Below are 25,965 nucleotides of genomic sequence, written 5' to 3'. Positions count from 1 at the left end.
CTTCCTGTCAGTTCTTCTTTGTTTTAAGGTCTGGTGCCTCTCGTTTTCCTCTTCATAATACCCCGTCGATTCTCAATGGGGTATAGATCCGGCGAGTCGGCTGGCCAGTCAAGCACTGCGATGGCATGGGCATCGAACCAGATTTTGGTGCTTTTGGTGGTATGGGCAGGGGCCAGGTCCTGCTGGAAGAATGAAATCCGCATCTCCATACAGATCCTCAGCAGAAGGACTCATGAAGTCCTCCAAAACAGTCTGGTAGACTGTTGCGGTGGCCTTGGATTTTATAAAGCAGAGGTGTTGGGATGTGGGAGGAAACCGGAGTCCCCGGAAAAAAGCCACGCGGGCACGGGGAGAACATGCAAACTCCACACAGGCGGGGCCGGGGATCGAGCCCGGGTCCTCGGAACTGTGAGGCGGACGCTCTCGCCGCGAGATGACATTTCATGAACTGAAAAATACTCCGATACTTTGAGGAATAGCCATTACAACCGACGAAAACTCTGAATTTGAGCGGTCAGGATTTTGTTTTTCATAAAAGCTCACAACTACCGAGCTTGCCATTCCCTTCGAGAAAATCTGAAATCAAACCATTTCAAGTGTATCGTTTTGTTTCTAATGGCAATCCTAAAAGTTCTGCCCACGGCACGATTTGCACGCTAACGAGGCTTGTTGATCATTTTGGAGTCGCTGCGATGTCGTCGTTCCTGTGGGTTGTCCGCGTGACGTCACCGCAGTCGCCGCTTTGACCCGTTCAGCGACGAGACTGCGCGCCGGAAAGCTACTTGATCGCAAAGAACTGACACAAATCAAAACCCAAGTCGTGCAGGCAGACGACTTTGCGATCCGGATTGAAAGTGGCTTTTGAGGATCGTCTGCAAACTGTTTGGATTGGCAAACCACTGGTTCGTCGAGTGCAATTGAACATTTTTGCCCTGTCAATTTACGGCTAAATCAGGCCCAGGTAGCGTTAGCTGTGGAGCGCCCTTTTTGTTTGCACTGAAACGCAAGGTAAGATGGAACCGACAGCTCATCGGTGGGGTGCGATTGTTCCTTTCCACCCCCCGAAAACGGATTCTTTTGCTGCGCTTGTGTCCTGTATAACGGCAAATAGCGTGTAAGGTGGCTAATTGCTAACGCTAAACGAGCTATGTTACGCGCTCTCACCAGAAATGCAGCCTTAAAACGAAGATCTAGCTGATGTCCGATAGATTGTCGCTGTGGAGAAGGGAAGCTCGTTTTAGCCTCGTAGCTTAGTTGACGACCCATCGTTACGTGTTCGCGCAGTATCTGGTAGCAGCACACTTCAGCGCCGTCCCGGAAAGTAAACATGAGCCTTGCGCCACGCTTTAGTTTTTTTCAGCAATTTCGTGCCGACGAATTGCTGTTATTTTATTTCAGACCGAACCGATGTCGGTAAATGTCGCTGTTGACGTATGAGTTACAACCAGTTGTGAATGATGTATTTTAGCTGACACAATTACTTTTTACTGGCGTATCGTATTGGTAACTGACCGTCGAATGAATGTACACTATTGGACATTCGCATCAGAGCTGTGCGATATGGACACACACGTATATCCCGACAACGATATAGATTCCGATGTTGTATTTTACCCCAAAATGACATGAAACTAATGGCAATGATCTGTGCTCTTCTGTCTGTTTAAAGATGAAATAGATTTTAAATAGACCACGGAAGAAAATGAAAACCAAAGAAATATTGAAAATATCTGGTCGTGTAACTTTTTGCAGTCAAGTGCAAAGTATTAACATAAAAACAGCCCAGTGCTGCAAGTAACATTGAAGTATGCCTGCTATTTAGCTCGTAAGGGGGGCGAGCTTTCTCGTGCTCTGCTCCACTTTCCTGAAATTGCCTTCAAAAAGATGAGAAACTTGAAGCACTTGTCTCCATGCCTGCTTTTGAAAGCCCTGTTCGTGAATTTGAACTTCCTTGGAATCGTCGTACACGTACTTAGGTTATTTTGTTTGGAATGTTTTGGTTCCTTTCATATTGTTATTGTCTGAAATTTAATGGTGTTGTCTTGGCTGGATCTCTCTTGCAAAAAAAGATTTCCAACTTCATTGAGACCAGCTGGTTAAAAAAAGGTTACCAAATATATGTATGCTTTATCATTTATATACAGTGCCTTGAAAATGTTTTCATACCCCTTCAACTTTTTTTTTTTTACATAAGGTGAACGTACAATCACAAGCATAAATATATTTTTGCGAGGTTTATGTGATCGAGCAACACAAAGTAGCACGTTACAGTGAAGTGGAACAAAAATGAGATACGATTTTCAAACATTTCATCCAGTATAAATCTAAAAAGTGTGGTGTGCATTTATGTTCGGCCCCTGTACACTGATACCCCGAAATACAATCCAGTACAATAATTTTCCTTCAGAAGTCACCTAAACCCAACCACAAAGACCAAGATGGCGCCTAACCGTGTGGTCACCTCGGTTACGTGCTCTGTAGTATTGTCCATGTTTTTGTGTTTTTTTTTTCATTTGTCTTTGGAGACATTGAATATGGAGGAAGTCTTGCAAAACATGAGGGAGTCTATCCCGAACTTTTCTTTCACAACTCCGCGCAGTTCTTTCTCCGAGTTACTTACCGGAAGGGTGGCCGCGGTGTACGGAGCAAGGAGGCGAAGACGACGGCATAGGGGGGAAACGTGCCGGAGTGCAGGTCAATCTCTGTAACAGAGGATTCTGAATGCCGCCCCTGTGGAATTGCCTCTCAAATCTACGCGACCTACCCAATAAAATGGACCTGCTTCATTTTCTCCCAAAGACCAGCAAAGGACTTCGGACATTCCACCGCTTTGTGTTTGCTTTGTGAACGCGTCCCCGATGGCACCGTAATGCTTCCGGGCTTCCAACTACACCGGGCAGATCGTGTCACGGAGTTATCGGGGAAAACAAAAGGCGGCGGGATATGCTTCTACGATAAGTGGATGGTGTACCAACATCGTGGAGCTCAGCACACACTGCAGCCCGGACTTGGAGTTGCTGTTTTTGAACTGTAAGTTACTCTACTCGCCGTGCGAGTTCGCCGCTTTCATCATCGCCGGTGTCGACATTCCTCCTCAAGCTAACACGAATGGCGCACTGCTAACGCTCGCTGAACGAGTTAACAAACTCCGAAAAAAAAGCACCCAGATTCACCCCTCATTATTCTTGGTGATTTTAACAAAGCTAAACTCAACCATGAACTCCCTAAATACAAGAGGCACATCAACTGTCCGACCAGGGAAAACAACATTCTAGACCACTGCTATACTACGCTAACTGTGCTATTCCCCGTGCAGCTCTGGGCTCGTCTGACCACTGCTTAATTCACTTAATACCAACATACAGGCAAAAACTTACATGTGTGAAGTCTATGTTGAAGAAGTGGACCAATGAAGCAAAGATAGAACTTCAAAGCTGTTTAGACTGCACACACTGGAGTGTCTTTGAAAATTCAACTGGCAGCCTGGATGAATATACGGACACTGTTACATCCTATATCAGTTTCTGTGAATTTGTGTGCGTACCAACCAAGTCATTTCGCACGTTCAATAACAACAAGTCAGGGTTCACTGCTAAACTTAAGCAACTTCGTCAGGCGAAAGAGGTCGCCGATCGAAGTGGCGATAGAGCTAAGATAGAGATAATTGCGCTAGAAAACAGCTACCTAGAGAAATTAACATTGCAAAGAGAAATGATGCAGTCAAGATAGAAAAACAGTTTACCGCTAACGACTCGAAATCAGTCTGGCGTGGCTTAGACTCAGAAGCGGCTTGACCAGAGGAACCCGACCGACAGTTGTAGCTCATCTCCCGGATGTGTCTGAATGTGGTGGTTTTTGAAGCTGTGACTCCCGCCTCATTCCAGTCTTTCTGGATCTCTGCGAGATTTTTGAATCGTCTCTGTTTGACAATCCACTGAAGCCCACGGTCATCTCTTTTGCTGGGGCATTTTCTCCTGCCACGTTTGTCCTTCTACTAGACTTTCTATTGATATGCTTGGACACAGCACTCTGTGAACACCCAGCCTCCTTGGCTATGAACCTTTGTGGCTTACCCATCCGATGGAGGGTATCAATGTTTGTCTTCTGGTCAGTTGTCGAGTCTGCAGTCTTCCCGATATTGAACCCAGCTGAGACAGTCGAACCAAACTGAAGCAATTGAATGACACTTGAGAAACCTGTGCAGGTGCTTTGAGTTTAGTGGATGATTAGTGTGTGACACTCGGTTTAAAACATTTATGACCTGAAATATTTGGGTTGACTTCGTCACAGTATTCCAATTTTTTGAATTTCTGATTTCGTGGGTCTTATGAGCTGGAAGCCCAAATTATGTAAAAATAAACAAATAGTTGAAATTGTTTAAATTGTGGGGCCTGAATCTATAATCTCTGAAAGTTCACCTTTTTAAATGGCATTATGAAAATAAACTTTTCCATGATATTCAAATGTTTTGGAAAGGGTCTGTATGTATGCATGCATGCATGCATGTATGTACAGTGGGTACGGAAAGTATTCAGACGCCTTTACTTTTTCACTTTTGGTTATATTGCAGCCATTTGCTTAAATCATTTGTGCATTTTGTTTCGTCAATGTACACACAGCGCCCCATATTGACCAAAAAACGGAATTGTTGAAATTTTTTGCTGATTTCTTAAAAAACGGAAATATCACACAGCCATAAGTATTCAAGACCCTTTGCTTCGTATTTAGTAGAAGCACCCGTTTGAGCTCATCCTGCCATGGGTCTTTTTGGGAATGATGCAACAGGTTTTTCACACCTGGATTTGGGGATCGTCTGCCATTCCTCCTTGCAGATCCTCTCCAGTACTGTCAGGTTGGATGGTGAACAGCCATTTTCAGGTCTCTCCGGAGATGCTCAATTGGGTTTAAGTCAGGGCTCTGGCTGGGCCATTCAAGAACAGTCACAGTTGTTCTGAAGCCAATCCTTCGTTATTTTAGCTGTGTGCTAGTTGCATAATAATTCTGCGCACCAATAGTTTCCCTCATAATTGTCCACATATGAATATTCTCAGAAGAAAGCAGAATATAAACCTCACTTTTACTTTCTAAACATTCTTGTTGGAGGTTGATTAGCATTTTGGATTAACCTCAGGCACTGTGGTTGGTTATTCATAAATATAATCCTCAAAAATTAGATTTGCCCAATAATTCTGCACACGGTGTATATGTCCAAGGCTGGTAGAGACAGAACTCAAAAGAGTTGCAGCTGTAATTACAGCGAAGGTTGGCCCGACAAAGTATGAACACGGGGGGGCTGAATAACAATGCACAGCACAATGTTTAGTTTATTTGCTTAAAATTCTGAAAACTCTATCATTTCTGAGCCACTTTACAGTTATGGGTTTCTTTGTGTTGGTCGATCACATCAAATCTCAAAAAACATTTACGTTTGCGATTGTAAAGTGGCAAAATGTGAAACGATTAAGGGGTATGAATACCTTTTCAAGACACACACTCACGGCGATATATATTCAACAATGTAACCTGCTCAGGTTAGATTTAGTGCCATAAATTGTATTTTTGAGCGTATTATACAGTAGTACAGGAAGACAGATATTGAGGTCACCATTGGCCTTTTGTGACCCACTTGTAACTACACCCGCATCTTGAATCGCGACATACATCCAAACATGATGATGATAAAGTTATGTATTGCAAATGCTGGACCATTCACATGTATAGTCCTGGAAAATATAATTAGACCACACTTGTTTTTTCAGTTTTTTTTTTTTTTTTTTTCCCCCATTTTAATGCCTGGTACCGCGAAAGGTATATTTCCGGAAAAATACAACGAGCGCAACAAAAATGCAGCTGATTCCATAATACTTTGCCCTATTTGAAATGCTTTAGGTTAATTTTATTCCTAGTCATTTTGGTTAACGTCAAGAAAACCATGGAAAATTGTTAGATATCAGCTCTTATATTAAACTCTAATAAGCTGTTTTTGGTGTCGTCATTATATTTGTCCCAAAAATGTACCAGGGAATTAAAATGAACAAGAAACTGAAGAAGCAAGAGTGGTCTAGTAGTTTTTCCATGACTGTAGTGGTCTTCATCGACTCAAACTTAGACAACTTCTATTGTTTTCCTAGGAATGAGTGATGACCTCTGTGGTGGTGTCCGATGGAGGAGGGAATGTAGTGGAGTATGTCACTATGGTGGAGGAGCCTCAACAAGTATGAAAGTCCCCACAACTGCTGTGATGAGATTCAGTTACGGTGGTGGAAAAATGTATCCATTGTGGATTTCTAGCAGAAGAACAAAATTCAGCTCAATAAGTCGTTTTAAAGTTCAAAAAATCACTATCACTTTATTGAGGTCAAGGGTACAGTGGAAAATCAAAAATGGAACACAATCGGTTCCATGATGCTGAGTTCACATTAGAAATAATGTAAAGTGAATTGGCAAACTGTTGCCACGCCAGAAAATGTTAACTACAAATAGTTGAACTTTCTTAAATGTCATCCAAGTATCAAGAGAAGTGAGGTCTCCTGACGGAGAGACAATGGAAAGAGAAGAGGAGCTACTCTGGAGCGTATGTGGGTTAAATAAGAATGTAATTAGGAGAAAAGAATGAGCTGGAAGCGACGGCTGCGTTACTTCCGGTTTAGCGTCAATTTAAATTCCAGTGTTATAAATCAAGCTATTTGATCTAGTAAAAGGGTCACCTCGTCACTTTATGTGGATAAAATGGAGGGAACGTGACGAGAAGCCTTTTTATCAGTCTCGTAATCTGAAGGTTGCTGCGCTTTCTGAAATTTTGACGAGTTCTAGACGGCCAGGGGTTTCGTTCCTCAAACCCAAACACACACAACAATGCAGGTAGTGAATTTTTATCGAAAATTGAATGAGATCTAACGTGGAATCTGCAGAGGGGAAATAATGCAGGAAAACAAAACAAAACAAAGCACAGACGAGCATTGGCAAAGGGAGGGTGGAATGAGTGTGTCGCGAGTGCATATAGCTGGGGATTCCTGTTCTCGTGAATTTAAACCCAAATATGCACTCGTCTGTACTTTTAGTAGACCGCAATGTTGGACTTGCGTGTCGTGAACACGATTGAGGCAGGCAGGTCGAGCTTGCGGGTGTTCGGCGGGCCTGGTCCGCACGGGGAACAGGTGGATTGGGCAGAAAGGAAGAAGAAAAAGAAAAAAACCGGGAGCCCAAAAGGTTCTCAGGCAGGACGGCCGGAACCCGGGTGTCTCTGCTCGCAAGACGTTCGGAGCGGGCGATACCGATCCGCATGGAATTCTTTGGACGAACGCTCATATTTGTTTGGCAAGGTTTGAAGCCGGATGCCCTTCCTGACGCAACCCTCTGCATTTATCCGGGCTTGGGACCGGCCTACGGTTTGCACTGGCTTGTGCCCCCCCCCCCCCCATAGTGCTTAATACACAAAGGCTGTGAATACATTTTTAAAATTGAAGCCTTGTTATATGCACAATCTGAATTTAAGAATTAAAAACTGTTATGTAAAAGCCAATTAGTTGTATGTTCAATCGGAGTTTTAATTTTCTCTTTTGTATTCATAGTTGCTCTTTAACAAAGCAAAAATATAGTTTCTCCAAATACTCGATTGTTGGAGTATTCAGTAGGATACTCGAATACGAAAATATTCAATCGCTGCAGCCGTTACATTCTGATTAATCTGCAAAACGTTGCTCCACAAAATTCGAAAGTTGCTTCTCAAATGAAGAAATTATGAGCAAAACTGCTCCTCCAAAAAAAAAAAAAAAAAAAAAAGTATTTCTCGCCGTGTACAATATCAAAGTGGTTGTCAATGTTTAACATTTTAGTGGTCCCCAAAATGACTGTTGCTAAAAACAATTGGAAAGAGGTCAAATGGTTGCCTTCAAGATGGATTTGAAGTCTCCACTAGGCTGTACAACAACATGTTATGTAAAATAAATGGAATGGTGTCAAATACGAACAAAACCTATATTTAAAATGATGTATTGACACCTTAAGTGTACCTGAGCAGAATTACAACTTAATAGTGACTTTTTTTATTTCAAAAAAAAAAGTGTCTAATGAGGCTAGGAAAGGCATGGAAGGATAACTTTCTGTGCAGACTAAAGATTATCAACCAAGTAACTTTTTACCTCTTCCCTTTTGCATCTTTCCAAACTGCAGTGTGAGCAGCAGCCCGCTGAGGAGCAGGAGGAAGATGACGAAGTCATTCAGCAGGATGTAGATGCGGTGATTATGGGAGGAGGTGAGGAGGCGGAGGATGATGAAGTCATTCAGCAGGAGGTAGAGGCGGTGATTGTGGAAGGAGGTGAGGAGGTGGAGGAGACGGGAGGTGTGGTGGTGCAGGAGGATGGCTGTCCCGCTGTGATCGTGGAGGAGGTGACTAGTGCCCAAGTGGAGGAGTGTTACTCTGCACAGGTTCTGGTCTATGACGACGGCACTTACCTGATGCAGGATGTGGCTGAGGAGCAGGAGGTTGTCACAGAAGTGGCCGAGACTGGTGAGGCAATACAATATAACAACATCATCCTTTCTATCCTATCTTCGTTGGAATTTGCGAGCTGGATAATGCACTGCAGGTCCAATATATGTTATTTTGATCACTCAAATTGACTGTGCTTTTGCTGTGTAATAGATTTTAAAGGGGAACTAAACCCAACATTTGATATTGATGATGTCGAATCGTTCTATTTGTTATTGCATTTGTGGAATAAGAATTAAACGGATGAATTCACCCATTTTTATGCAACGTTTGGCAATATTATGCTCTGCTGTCGAACCGAAATTAACATCACGTCTCGCACTCGCATTGCCAATGTCACGTGACTAAACCCGGCAAACTGGTAGCGGACTCCCGTGTGTGCTTCCATAACTACGGGTTGATGAGATGATGGTTTGAACAAAATTGTCTTTTTTTTTTTTTTTTTTTGAATCTTTCCAATCAACTCCAAAGGCTTGTCTTTTAATGCCAGTGCTTGTACTACATGTGCCAAAGCGGCTGGTGGCTTCATTGCCTCATTTGCGAGCCTGTCGTGACATATTATGCACAGTGGGTTTGGTGTGTGCGAGTTACCTAGGAATAAACTTGTACCTTAATTAGGTTTGCCAATATTGTCTTTTAAATATATATTTCTTTTCTTGTAAGTTGTGGGCTCATTATTTGGCCTGTTCCCCTTTTTAGGTCTTTTTTTAATTTTTAGATTTGCACCCGTTTTTGCTCTTTAGTTTTTTTTTTTTTTCAACCCTTGTTCTTTTCACAAATTACAAACTGACAACAAAATGTGACTAAATGTGTGCTGAGCCCCCTCCTGTTCACACTACTGACCTCTGACTGCTCTGCAAAATTCCTGAGCTGTCACAGAGGTAGGCTCCGTTCACACTGCAGCCCTGGCATGATGCCCAGTTTGGATTTTTCGTTAAATCTTCTCTGTTGTCATTCACATTACAAATACAAATGCAACTTCTACTGTGGACGGAATTAGTCCGTGACATCACACGCGTGCACACAAAGTAAATAAATATTACCAAAGTAAATATGCCCCCTCACATAGGCCTCGCCATGATGCATTTGTGGCAGTTTCAAGGATTTTGTGCAACTGAAGCCTACTTATATTTAGCAGATCTAAAGCATCTTCATTTCGCCTTGACGGTTTTCTGGTCGTTCGTCTGCCTTTTGCTTTTGTGGCCTGTCTATTTTGTCGAAAAATTGTGACGTTTGTTGCCTTTATACCCAATCACGTTGGGTATAAAAATCTGAATTGACCGATACCTCGACACTGCATTAAAAAAGAGCATGCATCCAGATTTGTTCTTAATATATGCACGTGTGTACATGTGTGTGTGTGTGTGTGTGTGTATATATATATATATATATATATATATATATATATGCATATATGCATACAAAAATACATACCAAGAACATATAGATGTATTATAGGGGCCATTCACAAAATTTTTAGCTTTCATTTTTTTTTAGCTTTACATTTGATGATACAGTACACATTGAACTCTTCAATATGTGTATTGGCCCAACTCAGTTCAATAATTGAAAAAAAATAGCAGTGAGTTTTTAACATCTTAGCAAATGAGTGAAATAGAAATATATACATCACGATATTTATGGTAATAGAATGTTAACAAAAAGAAAATTACAGATCAGAATCCTCTTTATTTGCCAAGTACATGATGTCAAAAACACGAGGAATTTGTCTCCAGTCAGTGTGCAGGATTCTTAATATTTTCATGGTGCATTTCTATGTTTTATTTCCTTGGGATGCAAATGGCACCAATTCAGTGTCATGGCATATCGAGTCCCCTCCAAAAGTATTAGAAGTGCAAGGTCAATTCCTTTGCTTTTGTTGTAAACTGAAGACATTTGGGTTTCAGATCAAAAGATGAATATGAGTTCAGAATTCCAGCTTTTAATTCATGGTATTTACATTGAGATGTTAAACAACTCAGGACACAGGACCTTTTGTTTGAAGCCACCCACTTTTCAAGTGAATAAAAGTATTGGAACATGTGACTGACACGGTGTTTCTAGTTGTGTTGCCTTTTAGATTGATTGCTTAAACATTAGTACCGTACTTTCACGACCATAAGGCGCACGTAAAAGTCTGAAATTTTCTCCAAAATGGACGGGGCGCCTTATAATGCGGCGCGCCTTATGTGTGCACAAAGTTCCAACATCTCTAAATGTTGTTGTGTGATGAGCGCTCCGCTTAACTTTTTAAAAAACATTTTTTTGGAGCATTTCCTGCCGACACGCTGGTTACACAGAGGAAAAGCGGACGTGGCTGAGGACAGGGGAGGGTGCGTGAAGTAGGACGCTAAAGCCACGCCCCCGCTGTTTTTATTTCCGGGGTGTGCATTGTGCAAAACAACACCGGTTTGGCTAAGGACCCCCGAAAATGGCACCTTGCTAGAGACACGCTTACGAAGCACAGTTTAAACTGCAAGCTATCAGTTACGCGGAGGAACATGGGAATCGAGCGGCCGCGAGAGAATCCATCAAGATCAACGAATCCATGGTTCGCAAGTGGAGGAAGCGGGAAAAACGAGTTTCCGCGGGGGGGGGGGGGGGGGGGGGGGGGGGTGGGACGACAAAAACGCGAAAACAAGGTGAGGTGGCCCGAGTTGGGAGACCAACTCGAGCAATGGATTAATGAGCAAAGAACAGCCGGGAGAAGCGTCTCAAGTCACCATTCGACCGAGTGCAATAACTCGGGCCTTGCCGGCGTTCCGGGAGGCTTGACGAACCGCTGGACATTTGTGAAAACGGGGCGTTCAAAGTGAAGTGAGCGGCGTGGGAGCCATGGATGACAGATGGCGAACACAGCTTTACGAAGACGAGGAGGCAGCGCCGGGCGAGTTACGCCACAATTTGTGAATGGATTGTGGAGGCCTGTTCGAGCTTTCGCACGGCAACGAGACTGACTCGAACCTGGCGCGTTTGATGGACAACTTGCCCAGCTGTTCATTTCGGATACAGAAGAGGAGGACTTTGATGGATTTGTGGATGAGGAAAGAGCAAAAAATAACACGAGCACAAATACTGAAACACTTCAATAAAGTACAACCAAACTCAGTTTTGCCCCCGCTGCCTTTTTAAAAACATTGTTTTAGCGTGCATGCATGCTACCGTATGTTTTAAGCTAGCGTATGTTTTACCATGCCTGCGCCCAATAATACGGTGTGCCTTATGTATGTGTTAAATGCAGAAATAGACCCCGTAACTGAGACTGCACCTTTTAATACGGTGCGCCCTATAGTCGTGAAAATACGGTACTTTTTTTGGCTTTGGGTTTCACCTGTGAAAACTGCATTTGGTGTTAAGCAAACAAGAAGACCAGAGAGCTGTCTATGAGAGAAAAGCAAACCATTTTGAAGCTGAGAGAAGAGGGAAAATCAATCAGAACTATTGCACCAACATTGGGCATAGCCAATACAACACTTTGAAATGTCCTGAATAAGAAATAAATCACCGGTGTACTGAGCAACAGACATCTAACAGGACGGCCAAGGGTATCAACAGCAGTTGACGACAGAAACAGTGAGAGGTGTGAAGAAACACCAAAAGACAACAGTCAGTGACATCCTTGCCCACCTCCACAGGGCAGGGGTGAAGTATCACAATCCATTTTTCGATGAAGACTACGAGAGAAGAAATATACAGGCCATACCACAAGATGCATCCCACTCATCAGCAAAAAGAATCGGAAGGCCAGATTGGATTTTCCGAAGAAGTACAAAGATGAGCCACAAACGTTTTGAAACAAAGTTTTATGGACTGATGAGACCAAGCTGAACCTCTACCAAAGTGATGGAAAGTCCAAAGTATGGAGAAAGAAAGGATCTGGTTATGATCCAAAACACACACGCTCATCTGTGAAGCAGGGTGGCAGTAATGAAGTCTCTGCGCCCTTTGCACAACGGTCATTCCACCGGACTATTGTTCTATTAGTTATTTCAAACTGCTCGAATTGCTAGAGGACTCTGCATCCTTTTGCAGAATTGTCAAGAAACACATTAAAAGCAAAAAAAAATTGTAACGGCATTACCACATTACTGGTAACCTTTTATTGCTCAGTGACTGTTTTTTTTTTTTATGTCTTTGTCTCAAAAGTATTCTCTGTCAATTCTGTCTGTTGTCGTACTAGAGCGGTTCCAATTGCCAGAGACAAATTCTTAGTTGTTTTTTATTCGACATACTTGGCAAATAAATATTATTCTGATGTCATGGCTAGGCTTGCCTGGCTGCTTATGGGAAGGGCTCACTCGTCTTTATTGATGATGTAACTCATGACGGTAGCAGCGGAATGAATTCTGAAGTCTACCAAACCATTTTGTGTCAATTTACAGAAAAATGCATCCGAACTAATCGGGAGAAGCTTCATCATGCAACAAGACAATGACCCAAAACACACTGCCAACATATCAAAGGACTTCATCGGGGGGGGGAAGTGGAAGGTCTTATCGACTGGTCAAGGCAATCACCGGATCTTAACCCAATACACCCAACCCAATAGAGCATGCATTTTACCTCCTGAAGAGGAGAATGAACAGAGAAACCCCAGAAACAAACAAGAACTGAAAGAGGCTGGAGAAAAGGCCTGGAAAAGCATTTCAAATGAAGAATGCAACAGTCTGGTGAAGTCAATGGGTCGCAGGCTTGATGCAGTTATTGCAAGTAAGGGTTATGCCACCAAATATGAAATGTTATTCACTTGAAGTTAATTTAATCATGTCTGTTCCAATACTTTTTCCTCACTTGAGAAGTGGGTGGGTTCAAACAAACGGTGCTCTGTCCTGAGTTGTTTAACAAATCTAGATGTAAATACCATGAAATAAAAGCTGGAATTCTGTACATTTGTCTCTTATTCATCTTTTGATTTGAAACCCAAATGTCTTCAGTATACAACAAAAACAAAGGAATTGACCTTGCCTTTCCAATACCTTTGGAGGGGTATATGTGTGTGTGTGTGTGTGTTTGTGTATATATATATGTGTGTGTGTGTGTGTGTGTGTGTGTGTGTATATATATGTATATATATACATATATATATATATATATATATATATATGTGTGTATATATATATATATATGTGTGTATATATATATGTGTGTGTGTGTATATATATGTATATATATATATATATATATATATATATTAATGTGTACGTGTGTATATATATATATGTGTGTGTGTGTGTGTATATCATCGTCATCTTATGGTTGCCAATAATGGTGAGCACTGCTGTACGCATACGTGTCTGTGTGCGTGTGTACACACAGCATGTTGAAAATATGATACCATGTTGACCTCATGATAAATGTGTACAATTTAAACAATAAGTCAGTGTTCTCCTATGTTTTAAAAAATGTAACTGTAGTCTGACTCGTTCAAAATCTCACACAAACTAATAGATTGCACCACAAGGTCGCGCTTTGAGGTCATATTTGGAAAAATATTTGTTTGAGACGACGACATAATGCCACATGACCAGCGAGAGCCAATCACACGTCGGCTTTAAAAGACTTTGGTTTTGTCATTCGAGTGTTCAGAAAAGGCCCCTCTGACAGCTACTTCTGTTTGACCCAGTTTTGTATCCGCTTTGTCCAAATTTGGCTCAGACCGCCCCCTTTCCTCTGATTGGTTCCCTCTGTGTAGAAGACCCACATGTGAGAACGTACATTTATGTTGGCAGCGCTGCCTCGGGAGCGGAAAGGGAAGGCGGAGAGCTTTGCCAGTGACGTAGATAAGCTCGACAAATTCAAATGACCTGATTTTAGGCCTCTTGGCAGAATAACGTCTGGAACTCAGGAATACGTGGACGATTTTAATTAATATTTCACGTTTACTGAGGTACCATAGAGCCAATATTACATCCCGAATACTAGAAAAAGTTGGTTTGGCAAAATATGGCCCCTTGAACCATGGAAATTTCCAAAAGCAACTGTGATCACACATTTTCTCCCGGTAATTTTTTGGATTACAATTACATACATTTTGTAGTAAAGTAATCTTGTTACATGTAATTAGTTACTTACCAACACTAACTGATAACCTCAACAGGTGAACTTAATATGACGTGCTAAACTTTTGAATGCCTATATCCAGCTGTTTAATGTTTCAGTACTTTTTGCACAACTTGGAGCTGAATGGCAAAATTCAGGTGTTTGATCCATGAATCAACCAATCGATTTCCTGGTTCGATTAGAATTGGTATTTAAACTTGGTATGTCCCTATAACGTATTTTTGACCCAGAGTCCGAGTCAGTTTATTTTGAGTATCTGCCATTACTGAGGCCCTATTCAATACGGAGGCAATGTATTAAGCAAAAAACAGGGCGCATCCAAATGTCTCCTTTTTTTATTTTTAATGAAAGTATCCCAACAAAAAACCCAATTTAAGTTCACCAGTAAAGGTCATCGTGCATTTTGCGTTTATCCTGAAATTTCACCACAAAGCCAAATATTCCGAACTTTTCATGAGTAGTATATAAGTATTAACTGTAGGTTAATAGTTCTGTACGCCGTTAAAGCCAAACCTGAAAGCAAAAAAAAAAAGAAAGTGACAGTACAATTAGACAGGCAGATCCCAGTCATCAATATTTAAGTTGCATTTTCTCCACGTGCCAAATTTGCTAATATATTGATTATTTTCATTGTCATTTTTGTGAATACTTTCCCAACAAATTGTGGGTTTTACTTTTTAGAATTTCATCACTAGAAGCTAGTCTATACACTACAATTCTTTATGAATATGGGTCCTGATCCTTGAGTGAAATACTGAGCAGGTTTTCATGCTGTCCTTGGTGTGTAGTCATGTTGTATATGTTAGTATGAGAGCAGCCCCTTGAAGGAATAAACTGTGCCTTATAAATACGACCTATTTATTATGATATTCTATTGTTACATTGTTTTTATGCCCCTTATATGCTTCCATAATTTTGTCTTTTTCAGTGGAGATGTCGGATCATGACATGGTGTGTTTTGATAAAACTTTTGAAGCAGCTGAAGCTCTTCTGCATATGGAGTCTCCTGGAGGGTTGCATGACCGGAACACGGGTACCCACCCTTGCATTATCTTAAATGTCTGCATGTATTGGTATTTCTTCCATAATACTATGACTGGGTCTTTTTTTTTTTTTTTTTTTGTAAAGATGATACAGTAGTACCAAGGAGGTCGATAACATCCATCCATCCATTTTATGTACCGCTTACCCTCACTAGGGTCACGGGGCTGGCGCCTATCTTTGGCAGGAGGAGGGGTGCACCCTGAACTGGTCGCCAGCCAATCGCAGGGCACATGTAGACAAACGACCATTTGCACTCACGTTCACACTTACGGACAATTTAGAGTCTTCAATAAACTTACCATGGGTGTTTTTAGAATGTGGAAGGAAAACGGAATACTTAAGAGAAAACCCACGCAGGTACGAGGAGAACATGCACACTCCACACAGGGAAGGCCGGATTTGAACCCGGGACCTCAGAACTGTGAGGCAGATGTGCTAATCCGTCGTCCAACATGCTGCCTGGTCACTCAGAGAGCGAACCTCAACATTTTCATTTCCGCCACCTCCGGCTCTGCTTCCTGTCGTCTCTTCAGTGCCACTGTCTCTAATCCGTCCATCATGGCTGGCCTCACCACTGTTTTATAAACTTTGCCCTTCATCCGAGCAGAGACTCTTCTGTCACATAACACACCTGACACCTTCCTCCACCCGTTCCAACCGGCTTGGACCCGTTTCTTCACTCCCTGACCACACTCCCCATTGCTCTGGACGGTTGACCCCAAGTATTTAAAGTCCTCCACCCTTGCTATCTCTTCTCCCTGTAGCCTCACTCTTGCCCCACCACCCTTCTCATTCATGCACATATATTCTGTCTTACTTTGGCTAATCTTCATTCCTCTGCTTTCCAGTGCATGCCTCCATCTTTCTAACTGTTCCTCCACCTGCTCCCTGCTTTCACTGCAGATCACAATCTCATCTGCAAACATCATGGTCCAGTCTAACCTCATACGTCAGCTTATCCCTCACCACTGCCAGACTTCCGCATGCAGTACCACAGTCCCTCTCTGGGTACTCTGTTATAGGCTTTCTCTAGATCTGCAAAGACACAATGTAGCTCCTTCTGACCTTCTCTGTACTTTTCCATCAACATCCTCAAGGCGAATAATGCATCTGTGGTACTCTTTCTCGGGTGTTGCTCGCAAATACTGACTTCTGTCCGCAGTCTAGCCTCCACTACTCTTTCCCATAACTTCATTGCGTGGCTCATCCACTTTATTCCTCTATAGTTCCCACAGCTCTGCACATCACCCTTGTTCTTAAAAATGGGCACCAGCACACTTTTCCTCCATCCCTCAGGCATCTTCTCACTCACTAGAATTCTATTGAACAAGCTGGTCAAAAACACCACAGCCACCTCTCGAGATGCTTCCATACCTCCACAGGAATCTCATCAGGACCAACTGCCTTTCCATTTATCATCCTCAATAATGCCTTTCTAACTTCCTCCTTACTAATCATTGCCACTTCCTGGTCCACCACACTTGCCTCTTTTACTCTCCCTTCTCTCTCATTTGCCTCATTCATCAACTCCTCAAAGTATTCTTTCCATCTGTCTCACACACTACTGGCACCAGTCAACATATTTCCATCTCTATCTTTAATCACCCTAACCTGCTGGACATCCTTCCCATCTCTATCCCTCTGTCTGGCCAACCTATTTAGATCCTTTTCTCCTTCTTTAATGTCCAACCGGGCGGGCATAGATGTCAACATATGCCTCTTGTTTGGCCTTTGCCACCTCTACCTTTGCCGTATGTCACATCTCAATGTATTCCTTTCGCCTCTCCTCAGTCCTCTCAGTGTCCCACTTCTTCTTAGCTAACCTTTTTCCTTGTATGATTTCCTGTACTGTGAGGTTCCACCACCAAGTCTTCTCCTCTCCTTTCCTGCCAGAAGATTCACCAAGTACTCTCCTGTCTGCCTCTGTGATCACCTTGGCTGCAGTGGTCCAGTCTTCTGGAAGCTCGTCCAGTCTCAGCTTCCACCACATGGTTCTCTGCTCTGCCTTTGTCTTCCTAATCTTCCTCCCGACCAGCAGAGTCATTTTACACACCACCATCCTATGCTGTCTAGCCACACTCTCCCCTATCACATCCCTTACAGTCGGTAACCTCCTTCAGCTTACATCATCTGCACAAGATGTAATCCACCTGCGTGCTTCTACCTCCGCTCTTGTAGGTCACCCTATGTTCCTCCCTCTTCTGGTTAAAAAAAAAAAAAAAAAAAAAAAAAAAAAAAGTGTTCACTACAGCCATTTGCATCAATTTTGCAAAGTCTACCACCATCTGTCCCTCCAAGTTCCTTTCCTGGATGCCGTACTTACCCATCACTGCTTCGTCACCCCTATTTCCTTCACCAACATATGCATTACAATCTGCACCAATCACGACTCTCTCTCTGTCTGGGATGCTCAGAACTCCTTCGTTTAGCTCCTTCCAAAATTTCTCTTTCACGTCTAGGTCATATCCTACCTGAGGGGGATAGCCACTAATCACATTATACATAACACCCTCAATTTCAAGTTTCAGCCTCATCACTAGATCTGATACTCCTTTCACCTCAAAGACATTCTTCGCCAACTCTTCTTTTAAAATAACCCCGACTCCATTTCTCTTCCCTTTTCGGCTGGGCATAGTTTCAACCCTGCCCCTAAACTGCTAGCCCCGCTGCCTTTCCACCTGGCCTCCTGGACACACACTCTATCAACCTTTCTCCTAATCATCATGTCAACCAACTCCCGAGATTTTCCTGTCATAGTCCCAACATTCAAAGTCCCCACATTCAGTTCTAGGCTCTGTGCTTTCCTCTTCTCTTCTGCCGAAGAATCCGCTTTCCACCTCTTCTTCGACTTCGACCCACAGTAGCTGAATTTTCACCAGCACCCTGCAGGTTGACTGCGCCGGTGGTGGACATTGTTAACCCGGGCCTCGACCGATCCGGTATGGAATTTTTTGGACGAACGCTCATATTTGTTTGGCAAAGTTTTAAGCCGGATGCCCTTCCTGACGCAACCCTCTGCATTTATCCGGGTTTGGGACCGGCCTACAGTTTGCACTGGCTTGTGCCACCCATAGGGCAGCATTAAACCCAAATATGCACTAATTTGTACTTTTAGTAGACCGCAAGTTGGACTTACGTGTGTGGAACACAATTTAGGCAGGCTGGTTGATCTCTCGAATGTTTGGCCGGTCCGGTCCGCACGGTGAACAGTTGGATTTGGCGGAAAAGGAAGTAGAAAAAAAAGAAGACCAGGAAGAAGAGTTCCCAGGCAGGGCGGCTGGAGCCCAGGTGTCGCCGTTCGCATGACGCTCGGAGCACAAGTGCGCTGGGCGCTTTCTTCCCAACGGAGATTGCCCGTGAGCTGCCCAAGGCACCCAAAAGTGTAACTCGGGAGCGCGGTGGCAGGATGCCATGCGGCGGGGAAGGGTCTGATGTGTCGTCACCACCTCATGGTGAGAGGTGGAGCTTCCTGACTGAGCCAGTTTTTGGCAATTTGGTCGAACGAGCGCGCTCAACAAAGGGAGCTATGCCCAGCCGAAAAGTGGGTGCTGGAGTTTGGTGCCTTTTTCGCTTGGATTGTGGCTGTGTGTTAACCCGGGCCCCGCTGCCTCTGTGGCTGTGCTGAGCAATGGGCTCTGCGCGCTTGGCACCGTGTTGCGCCTGGAAGTGTGTTAAACTGGCCGAAGAGTCTTGACAGTCCTCGGCGGTGTGGAGGAGGGTGCATGGAGCGCTCGTGGCCGGAGTTCTGAACCGGTTCAGTCTACTGATCAAGCTCAGCCCTTTGGTCATATTTTTGGTGGTGATTCCCTCGGTCGGTTGAACTTCCGCATGAGCTTGGAACAGCTGGAACGCTCAACTACACCAAGGATTAAACCGGCAGATCTGTGCTATGGCCACAGCCATGTTGGCCACTGGACCAGATGAGGGAGGAGAAGTCGAGGCAGTGCGGGGAAGGAGTGCACCCTCTGCTGCGGTGGAATTACGTCCCCCAATGCCACAACGAAACACATCCATCTACAACTCGTAGTGTGTGCCTGCAACGGGTATGTGTGCGCGGACTGTAAGAACGATTCAAGTTTGTTGAATGACATCCAACGCCTTAAATCAGAGATCCATCAAAAGGATCGCTTGATTGCAGGATATAGCTCTGTAACCTTGGAACAGGCAAAAAATATATCCCTACTAAAGATGTCCCTAGTGAGATCCTCAGCTCTGATTCCAGTGCCCAGTGGTTCACCCCCCTTCATCATCCTCCAAGGTGGTTTCGTCCTCCTTTGCCATTCTTCCCTAGTTTGGCTCCTTGCCTGCTGGCCCTCTGCTCTCCCCTGGGGCTCTATCAACTCAAGCCAGTTATCTGTTGTTACTGGACACTAACAGGAATAGAGATGGCACCACTTCTTTGCGGGCACCGAAGACCACAAAAGGCTTCTCCAAGGCTGCGCCGGGAGAAGAGACTTTAGCACCTATCTAGAGTTCCATGCCTAATCCACGTCAAGTGCCCTCAACTGTGGTGAAGCGCAGCAGCCGAGTGAGGAACCCAACTGAAGAACACACTCCACCTTATCAGAATCAGAATCATCTTTATTTGCCAAGTATGTCCAAAACACACAAGGAATTTGTCTCCGGTAGTTGGAGCCGCTCTAGTACAACAGACAGTCAATTTACAGAACACTTTGGAGACATAAAGACATTGACAAGAAACAATTGTGCAAAAGATGCAGAGTCCTCTAGCATCAACCATTATCAACCACCACGCACCCTCCACAACCGTTAAACAGTGCTACAGGATGATGCTCTAGCCAGGCTGGATGACGCTGCCACCACAGCTTCATCTGCCTCTCGTGAATGCTGGCCGAGCAAGTGGTCCCTCCTCCACCACCTTGAGCAGCACCCGTCGCAGACTGCTACAAGAGGCTGTCAAGAGGCACTCTTGTAATCTGCCTCCCATCGTGCCGCAAACGTCCCACTCCACCTCTACACAGAGCCTGAAGTTTCAGCCACAACCCCAGGTACATGGCCGCCAGTCCTGCCCAGGTACCCCACATAAATCGCCTGACCACACAGCTGCCCTTTGTCCTCTTTTCCCACCAACAACAATCCTCATCGGAGACTCCATCTTCAGGTATACCCAGTTCTTTTACGCCACCACAAACTGCCTTCCCAGGGCAACTGTCCCACTCATCCTAGATAAACTTCTCAGTCTACTGCCACTCTCACCTTCAATCCAAAAGTTCCTGATTCACGTTGGTACAAATGACAACCCTTCGGCAATCAGAGTGTACTCAAAATAATTTCAACCATCTTTTTAGTATTTTAAAGGACACTTGAAAGATTTTATTTCTGGACCCATTCAAACCACTCAACACCTGGCTTCCACACATAACTTGACAATTTTAATCTGTTCTGGAATCGTCCCTCCTTTTACAGAAATGATGGGATCAGAAGTCGTGTTGTCTTCCAACATCCGCTTCCCTCTTGACCAGCACAGTATACACCCACAGCAAAATCCCCCTCACCAGTCTCACCTCACAATACACCCTCCCTGCCTTTCTGTACACTTGTTATATTCTTCCATCAGCTGCTTCTCGACCTCTCTCAAACACTAATTCGCCCTTGCTCTAACAACCATTGCACTGAATACATTATTCCTGTCCTCATCACCAACAAACAGTTTGAACCTTTTCATCGACCAGCCACAATCCACAGCAGCCAGCTTGCGTCTTTAAAGGTCAGAGGACAAAGATGTTAAAAACAAATTATTTAACTCAAGAACCCCGAGACAAACCACATCTGCCATTTCGAAGTGATTATACAGCAGTTAAATCGATAAATATGATTCAGAATGCGCCTTCTGCTTTTTGCATCTCGCTGTGACGTAACACTAGACAAACAGCCTGTTCATTCATTCATTGTGTGCTATTGTGCCATTCTGTTGTTCCCATCCTTGTATATTTGTTGTCGTATGATTTAGCGATTTCACGATGGTTTATTGTGTGGCTTGTGGTTGTACAAATGGTTCAGGGAGTGGCAAGAGTATTTTTGGCTTTCCAAGTGAAGAAGGAATACATGACCAGTGGATCGGGAAAGTCAATCGATAGGGGAAGAAACGTGGTCAGCTCTGGGTGACTAGCAAGCATTCCAAACTCTGCGCTGATCACTTCAAACCGCCGTGTTTTGAGAAAGACTTAGCAGAAAGCATTGGATACACAGGTGAAGTTAGGCAGAGGCTGAAACCAGCTGCGGTGCCAACTATTTTTCCTACGGCCATCGGGACCTCAACCGCCAGCAAGAGAATTAAATCTCGCAGCCGCCATGTTGCAGCACCGAAGCGGCACACACAAGGGGTCAGGATTTCCTTGTATATACCTATGACTCTATTATGGTTATTATGCACTGGGCAGTAGGACAAAAAGACCCACGTAGTACTTTTCAGTACTGTCGTCTGTACTTTTTCATATCGACCCAGTAGCCACTCTCTTTTTATGTTGTACACCTGCTACTTGGCTGCTCGTTGCCGTCACTGTCAGGTTCTGACCGCCTGATCGGCTCAAACATACGGTTTGACGATACCAAGTTCAGTTGGGTGCCCCTGTACGTCGAAATCCTCCTCCTCATATTCCAACACATTGCTTGCCATTGCGTACAGAATGTAGAGCGCTGTGTTTGTCAATTGCAACGGCACTTCCGGTAGCCCTTGCGGTGGATAGAATAATCAGACCCCGGTGTCTTGAGCTTCCAGTATGTTCGGGAAGTGCTCAATAAGCGTAATAAAAACCTAATTTATAGCTAAACTGTAGTTGACAAATTGCCGGAAGTGACGTGCATTTATTACATAACATAAACAATGCAAATATGAATTTTAACTGACCCTATAACATCTTTGTCCTTCTAGCTTTAATGACCCCTCTAGGGATTTATGTGATGAGTTTCAATCCTTTTTTACTTCCAAAGTTAGGGACATCAGGAAAAGCATCGCCCCCCACCCCGACAGTATTATTAACAGTGATTACGCCATCGATACCCAATACTCCCGAAGCACCCCCCCCCCCCCACACAGGACACGGTCGAACGACTTCTCCAAGTCCACAAAACACATGTAGACTGCTTGGGCGAACTCCCATGTACCCTCGAGGACCCTGGCGAGGGTGGAGAGCTGGTCCACTGTACCACAGCCTGGATGAAAACCACACTGCTCCTCCTTAATCTCAGATTCTACTTCCCGACAGACCCTCCTCTCCAGCACCCCTGAATAGACCTTTCCAGGGAGGGTGAGGAGTATGATTTTCCCCTGTAGTTGGAACACACCCTCTGGTCCCACTTCTTAAAAAGGTGGACCACCACCACAGTTTGCCAATCAAGAGGCACTGTCCCCGATGTCCACGTGATGTTGCAGAGGCGTGTCAACCAGGACAGCCCCATAACATCCAGAACATTGAGGAACTCCGGGCGAATCTCAACCACCCCCGGAGCCTTGCCACCGAGGAGCTTTTTAACCACCTCGGTGACCTCAACCCCAGAGATAGGAGAGCCCCCGCCTCAGAGACCCCAGACTCTGCTTCCTCATGGGAAAGCGTCTTGGTAGAATTGAGGAGGTCTTCGAAGTATTCTCCCCACTGACTCACAACGTTCCGAGTCGAGGTCAGCAGCGCCCCATCCTCACTATACACAGTGTTGATGGTGCACTACTTCCCCCTCCTGAGACGCCGGATGTTAGACCAGAATTTCCTTGAAGCCGTCCGGACGTTTTTGCTTCAGCGACCACCAAGCCAGCTGGTACCCATCAGCTGCCTCAGGAGTCCCACAGGGCAAAAAGGCCCGATAGGACTCCTTCTTTCAACAGGTGGCCCTTGGCTCTTTTTACAACTCTTCTGATTATTCTTGGCAGTCGTCTGTCAGAAATCTTGCGAGGAGCACCTGGTCGAGGCAAATTTATGGTGATGTGATTGGCTTTCCACTTACGTATTATGGCCCCAAGTGTGCTCACTGGAACATTCGAAGCTTAGATATGCGCTTGTAACCAGTGCCATCGTTATGTTTTGCAACAATTGGTGTGCGATGGTCTTGAGGCAGCTCTCTGCTCTTACCCATCATGAGATGTGTCTTGACTCACACCTTGGAAATGAGTCCTTTTTGTTGGCCATCCATTAGGACTGAACCAGCTGACATTCATTTGCACTGACAAGGGGCTGGGTTGCTGTTTGGTTATTGATAGATTTTAGGTGTTGTCTTGGCTTTCCATGCCTTTTTGCACCTCCCTTCATCTGTTCAATACTTTTTCCCTATGTCATTTCACATTTTTAATTGTTCTACTTTCTTTGTATGTATGGATTACTTGGGTTGTTCACATCTGGTGTAATTTTCAAATCAATAGCACCTTTGGAAGTATATTTAGTGAGAAAAATGGTGACGTGTTAAATACTTATTGGTGGGGTGGGGGTACTGTCCTCACTGTTGTTTGTGCCGATGCACCAAACAGCAGTTAAGAGTAGTCTGAACCCGAGTGGTGTTCTGTTATTGGACTTCTGTGCTCATCACAGATTGTCCATAATGAACGGCATGTTCAAGCATAAGGGTGTCCACACTTGCACTTGGCACCAGGACACCCGAGGCCGCAGTTCGATGATCGACTTTGTGGTTGTCTCATCGGACTTGCGGCCACATGTCTTGGACACTCTGGTGAAGAGAGGGGCGGAGCTGTCAAGTGATCACCACCTGGTGGTGAGCGGGCTCCGATGCTGGGGGAAGATGCCGGTCCGACCTGGCAGGCCCAAATGTACTGTGAGGGTCTGCTGGGAATGTCTGGGAGAATCCCCTGTCAGAAAGAGTTTCAACTCCCACCGGCAGAACTTCACCCACGTTCCGGGGGAAGCGGGGGACATTGAGTCCGAGTGGACCACGTTCCGCGTATCCATTGCTGAGGCGGCCGAGCGGCGCTGGATGAAGTAGCTGGGGAGAGGGAAGTCTGGGCTTCCCTGCTATAGCGACTGCCCCCGCGACCCGACCTCGGATAAGCGGAAGATAATGGATGGATGGATATCATCCTGTTTTTGTGTTTTTTAGATGTACTTATTGATCTAGTCATTCATTTATTAATGGATTTTATTTTATCATGCTGTTTTTATGGGTTTTTAGACTGCCCTATCTATCTTTTCACCCTACATCTACCTTCTTCGTCTCCGTTGGGCAAGCTGGGTTCTTGCGTTCCTTGGGGCTTCATTTCCTGTGGCTGCACTGTTTTTGGTTCCATTTTTGTTTTCGTGATGTTTGGTGTGTACTGTTTGATTCTGTCTGTCAAAGAACTTTGTGACCATGATTTTAAATAGTCATTTATCATTGTTATTGACTTTAATGATGGACGGTTGCCTAGTGCAAGAAGCTAACTCTACATAGCAATCAAAGTCCTCACTCAGTGTTTTGTTCTTCTCAGACAACAAGCAGATGGGACTCAAAGGCAAAATCACAAAAATGGTCTATATTGGTTCCAGCTTAGTCTTATCAAGCCCATGAGAAACGGAACAAAAAAAGTACAAGCCAACCTCAATCAAACCATCTCTGTGGTTACAGGCAATCACCTTTCATGTCCAATAAATTATTTTCTGAAGCACTAGATGAGTTAGTTTTGCAAATCCTAATGGAAAGAGAGCAGGCAGAAATAATTTCAAAATAACAGGCACAAAAGAAGAAGGAAAAAGAATGTGATTGGCCACCCGGAAAATTTGTTGTGGGAGAAAAGCATGGATGAGATAAGAGAGATTATTTTTTCGGGCCCAGCAGAAGATGTGATGATGGAGACAGTGGTGGAGGTTTCGACGGAGTGCGGACCCATTGAGGAGGAGGAATCCTTCCCCATCCCACCTGATTGTGAGCCTGTTACCAAAAAGAAGAGAGGAGGTCAGTGTCAAAAGACTGTCATACTGCTGGAGTGGTGCTACACAGGCATCTTGTTTTTTGTTGTTGTTTCTTGTTACTTGGCTGTTTCTAAACATGCATTGCCTTTAAGAGTGTTCCCGCGTTTCTGATTTTACTTGAATTTTTGGACTCAAGCAAAGAAATCACAGTTACTCGGCAGTATCCAGTTTCTCGTGTTAAAAACAAATGACAATAAATACTTCTAAATTAGTGAACAGACAATTTCCCAGTGGACAGTGTTGTTGTGAGCATAACATGACTTACTGCAGCAATAATAGCGTTTTGAAGGTACAGTATACGAATGTCAACATTGGCTGGACGGAGATAGAAGTGCACGGTAACACAGTGGAACTTCGTTTTAACGGACCCCGCTGTAATGGATATCAGAGGTAACAGTGTGAGCCACGTGGCTAATTTACATTCAAATGGCATGTAAATTAGTCATGTGCTCGCTTGAAAAC

At 44.2% G+C, this 25,965-nt stretch overlaps 1 protein-coding gene across 3 annotated transcripts in view; it reads left to right on the top strand.

Annotated features, from left to right (window-relative positions):
• The first annotated feature begins 706 nt into the window (after window positions 1–706).
• The window catches only part of LOC133408166 (ETS-related transcription factor Elf-2-like), a 33,993-nt gene continuing 8,734 nt past the window's right edge, over window positions 707–25,965 (top strand). Inside the window, exons 1-5 of one of the 3 annotated variants that reach the window (XM_061686684.1) lie at window positions 708–1,008; window positions 6,132–6,215; window positions 8,173–8,509; window positions 15,480–15,584; window positions 25,367–25,486. In XM_061686684.1, coding sequence (XP_061542668.1) covers window positions 6,141–6,215; window positions 8,173–8,509; window positions 15,480–15,584; window positions 25,367–25,486 — 637 coding nt within the window. In that variant the 5' untranslated portion in view covers window positions 708–1,008; window positions 6,132–6,140. Of the gene's footprint in view, window positions 1,009–6,131; window positions 6,216–8,172; window positions 8,510–15,479; window positions 15,585–25,366; window positions 25,487–25,965 lie in introns of all 3 variants that reach the window. The other 2 variants (XM_061686685.1, XM_061686686.1) reach the window with 2 other exon arrangements.

This window comes from Phycodurus eques, chromosome 9, assembly GCF_024500275.1.
Source record: "Phycodurus eques isolate BA_2022a chromosome 9, UOR_Pequ_1.1, whole genome shotgun sequence".
Taxonomy (NCBI): Eukaryota; Metazoa; Chordata; class Actinopteri; order Syngnathiformes; family Syngnathidae; genus Phycodurus; species Phycodurus eques.
The sequence above is the reverse complement of the archived record's forward strand: the minus strand, read 5'-3'. Positions and strand labels throughout refer to the sequence as shown.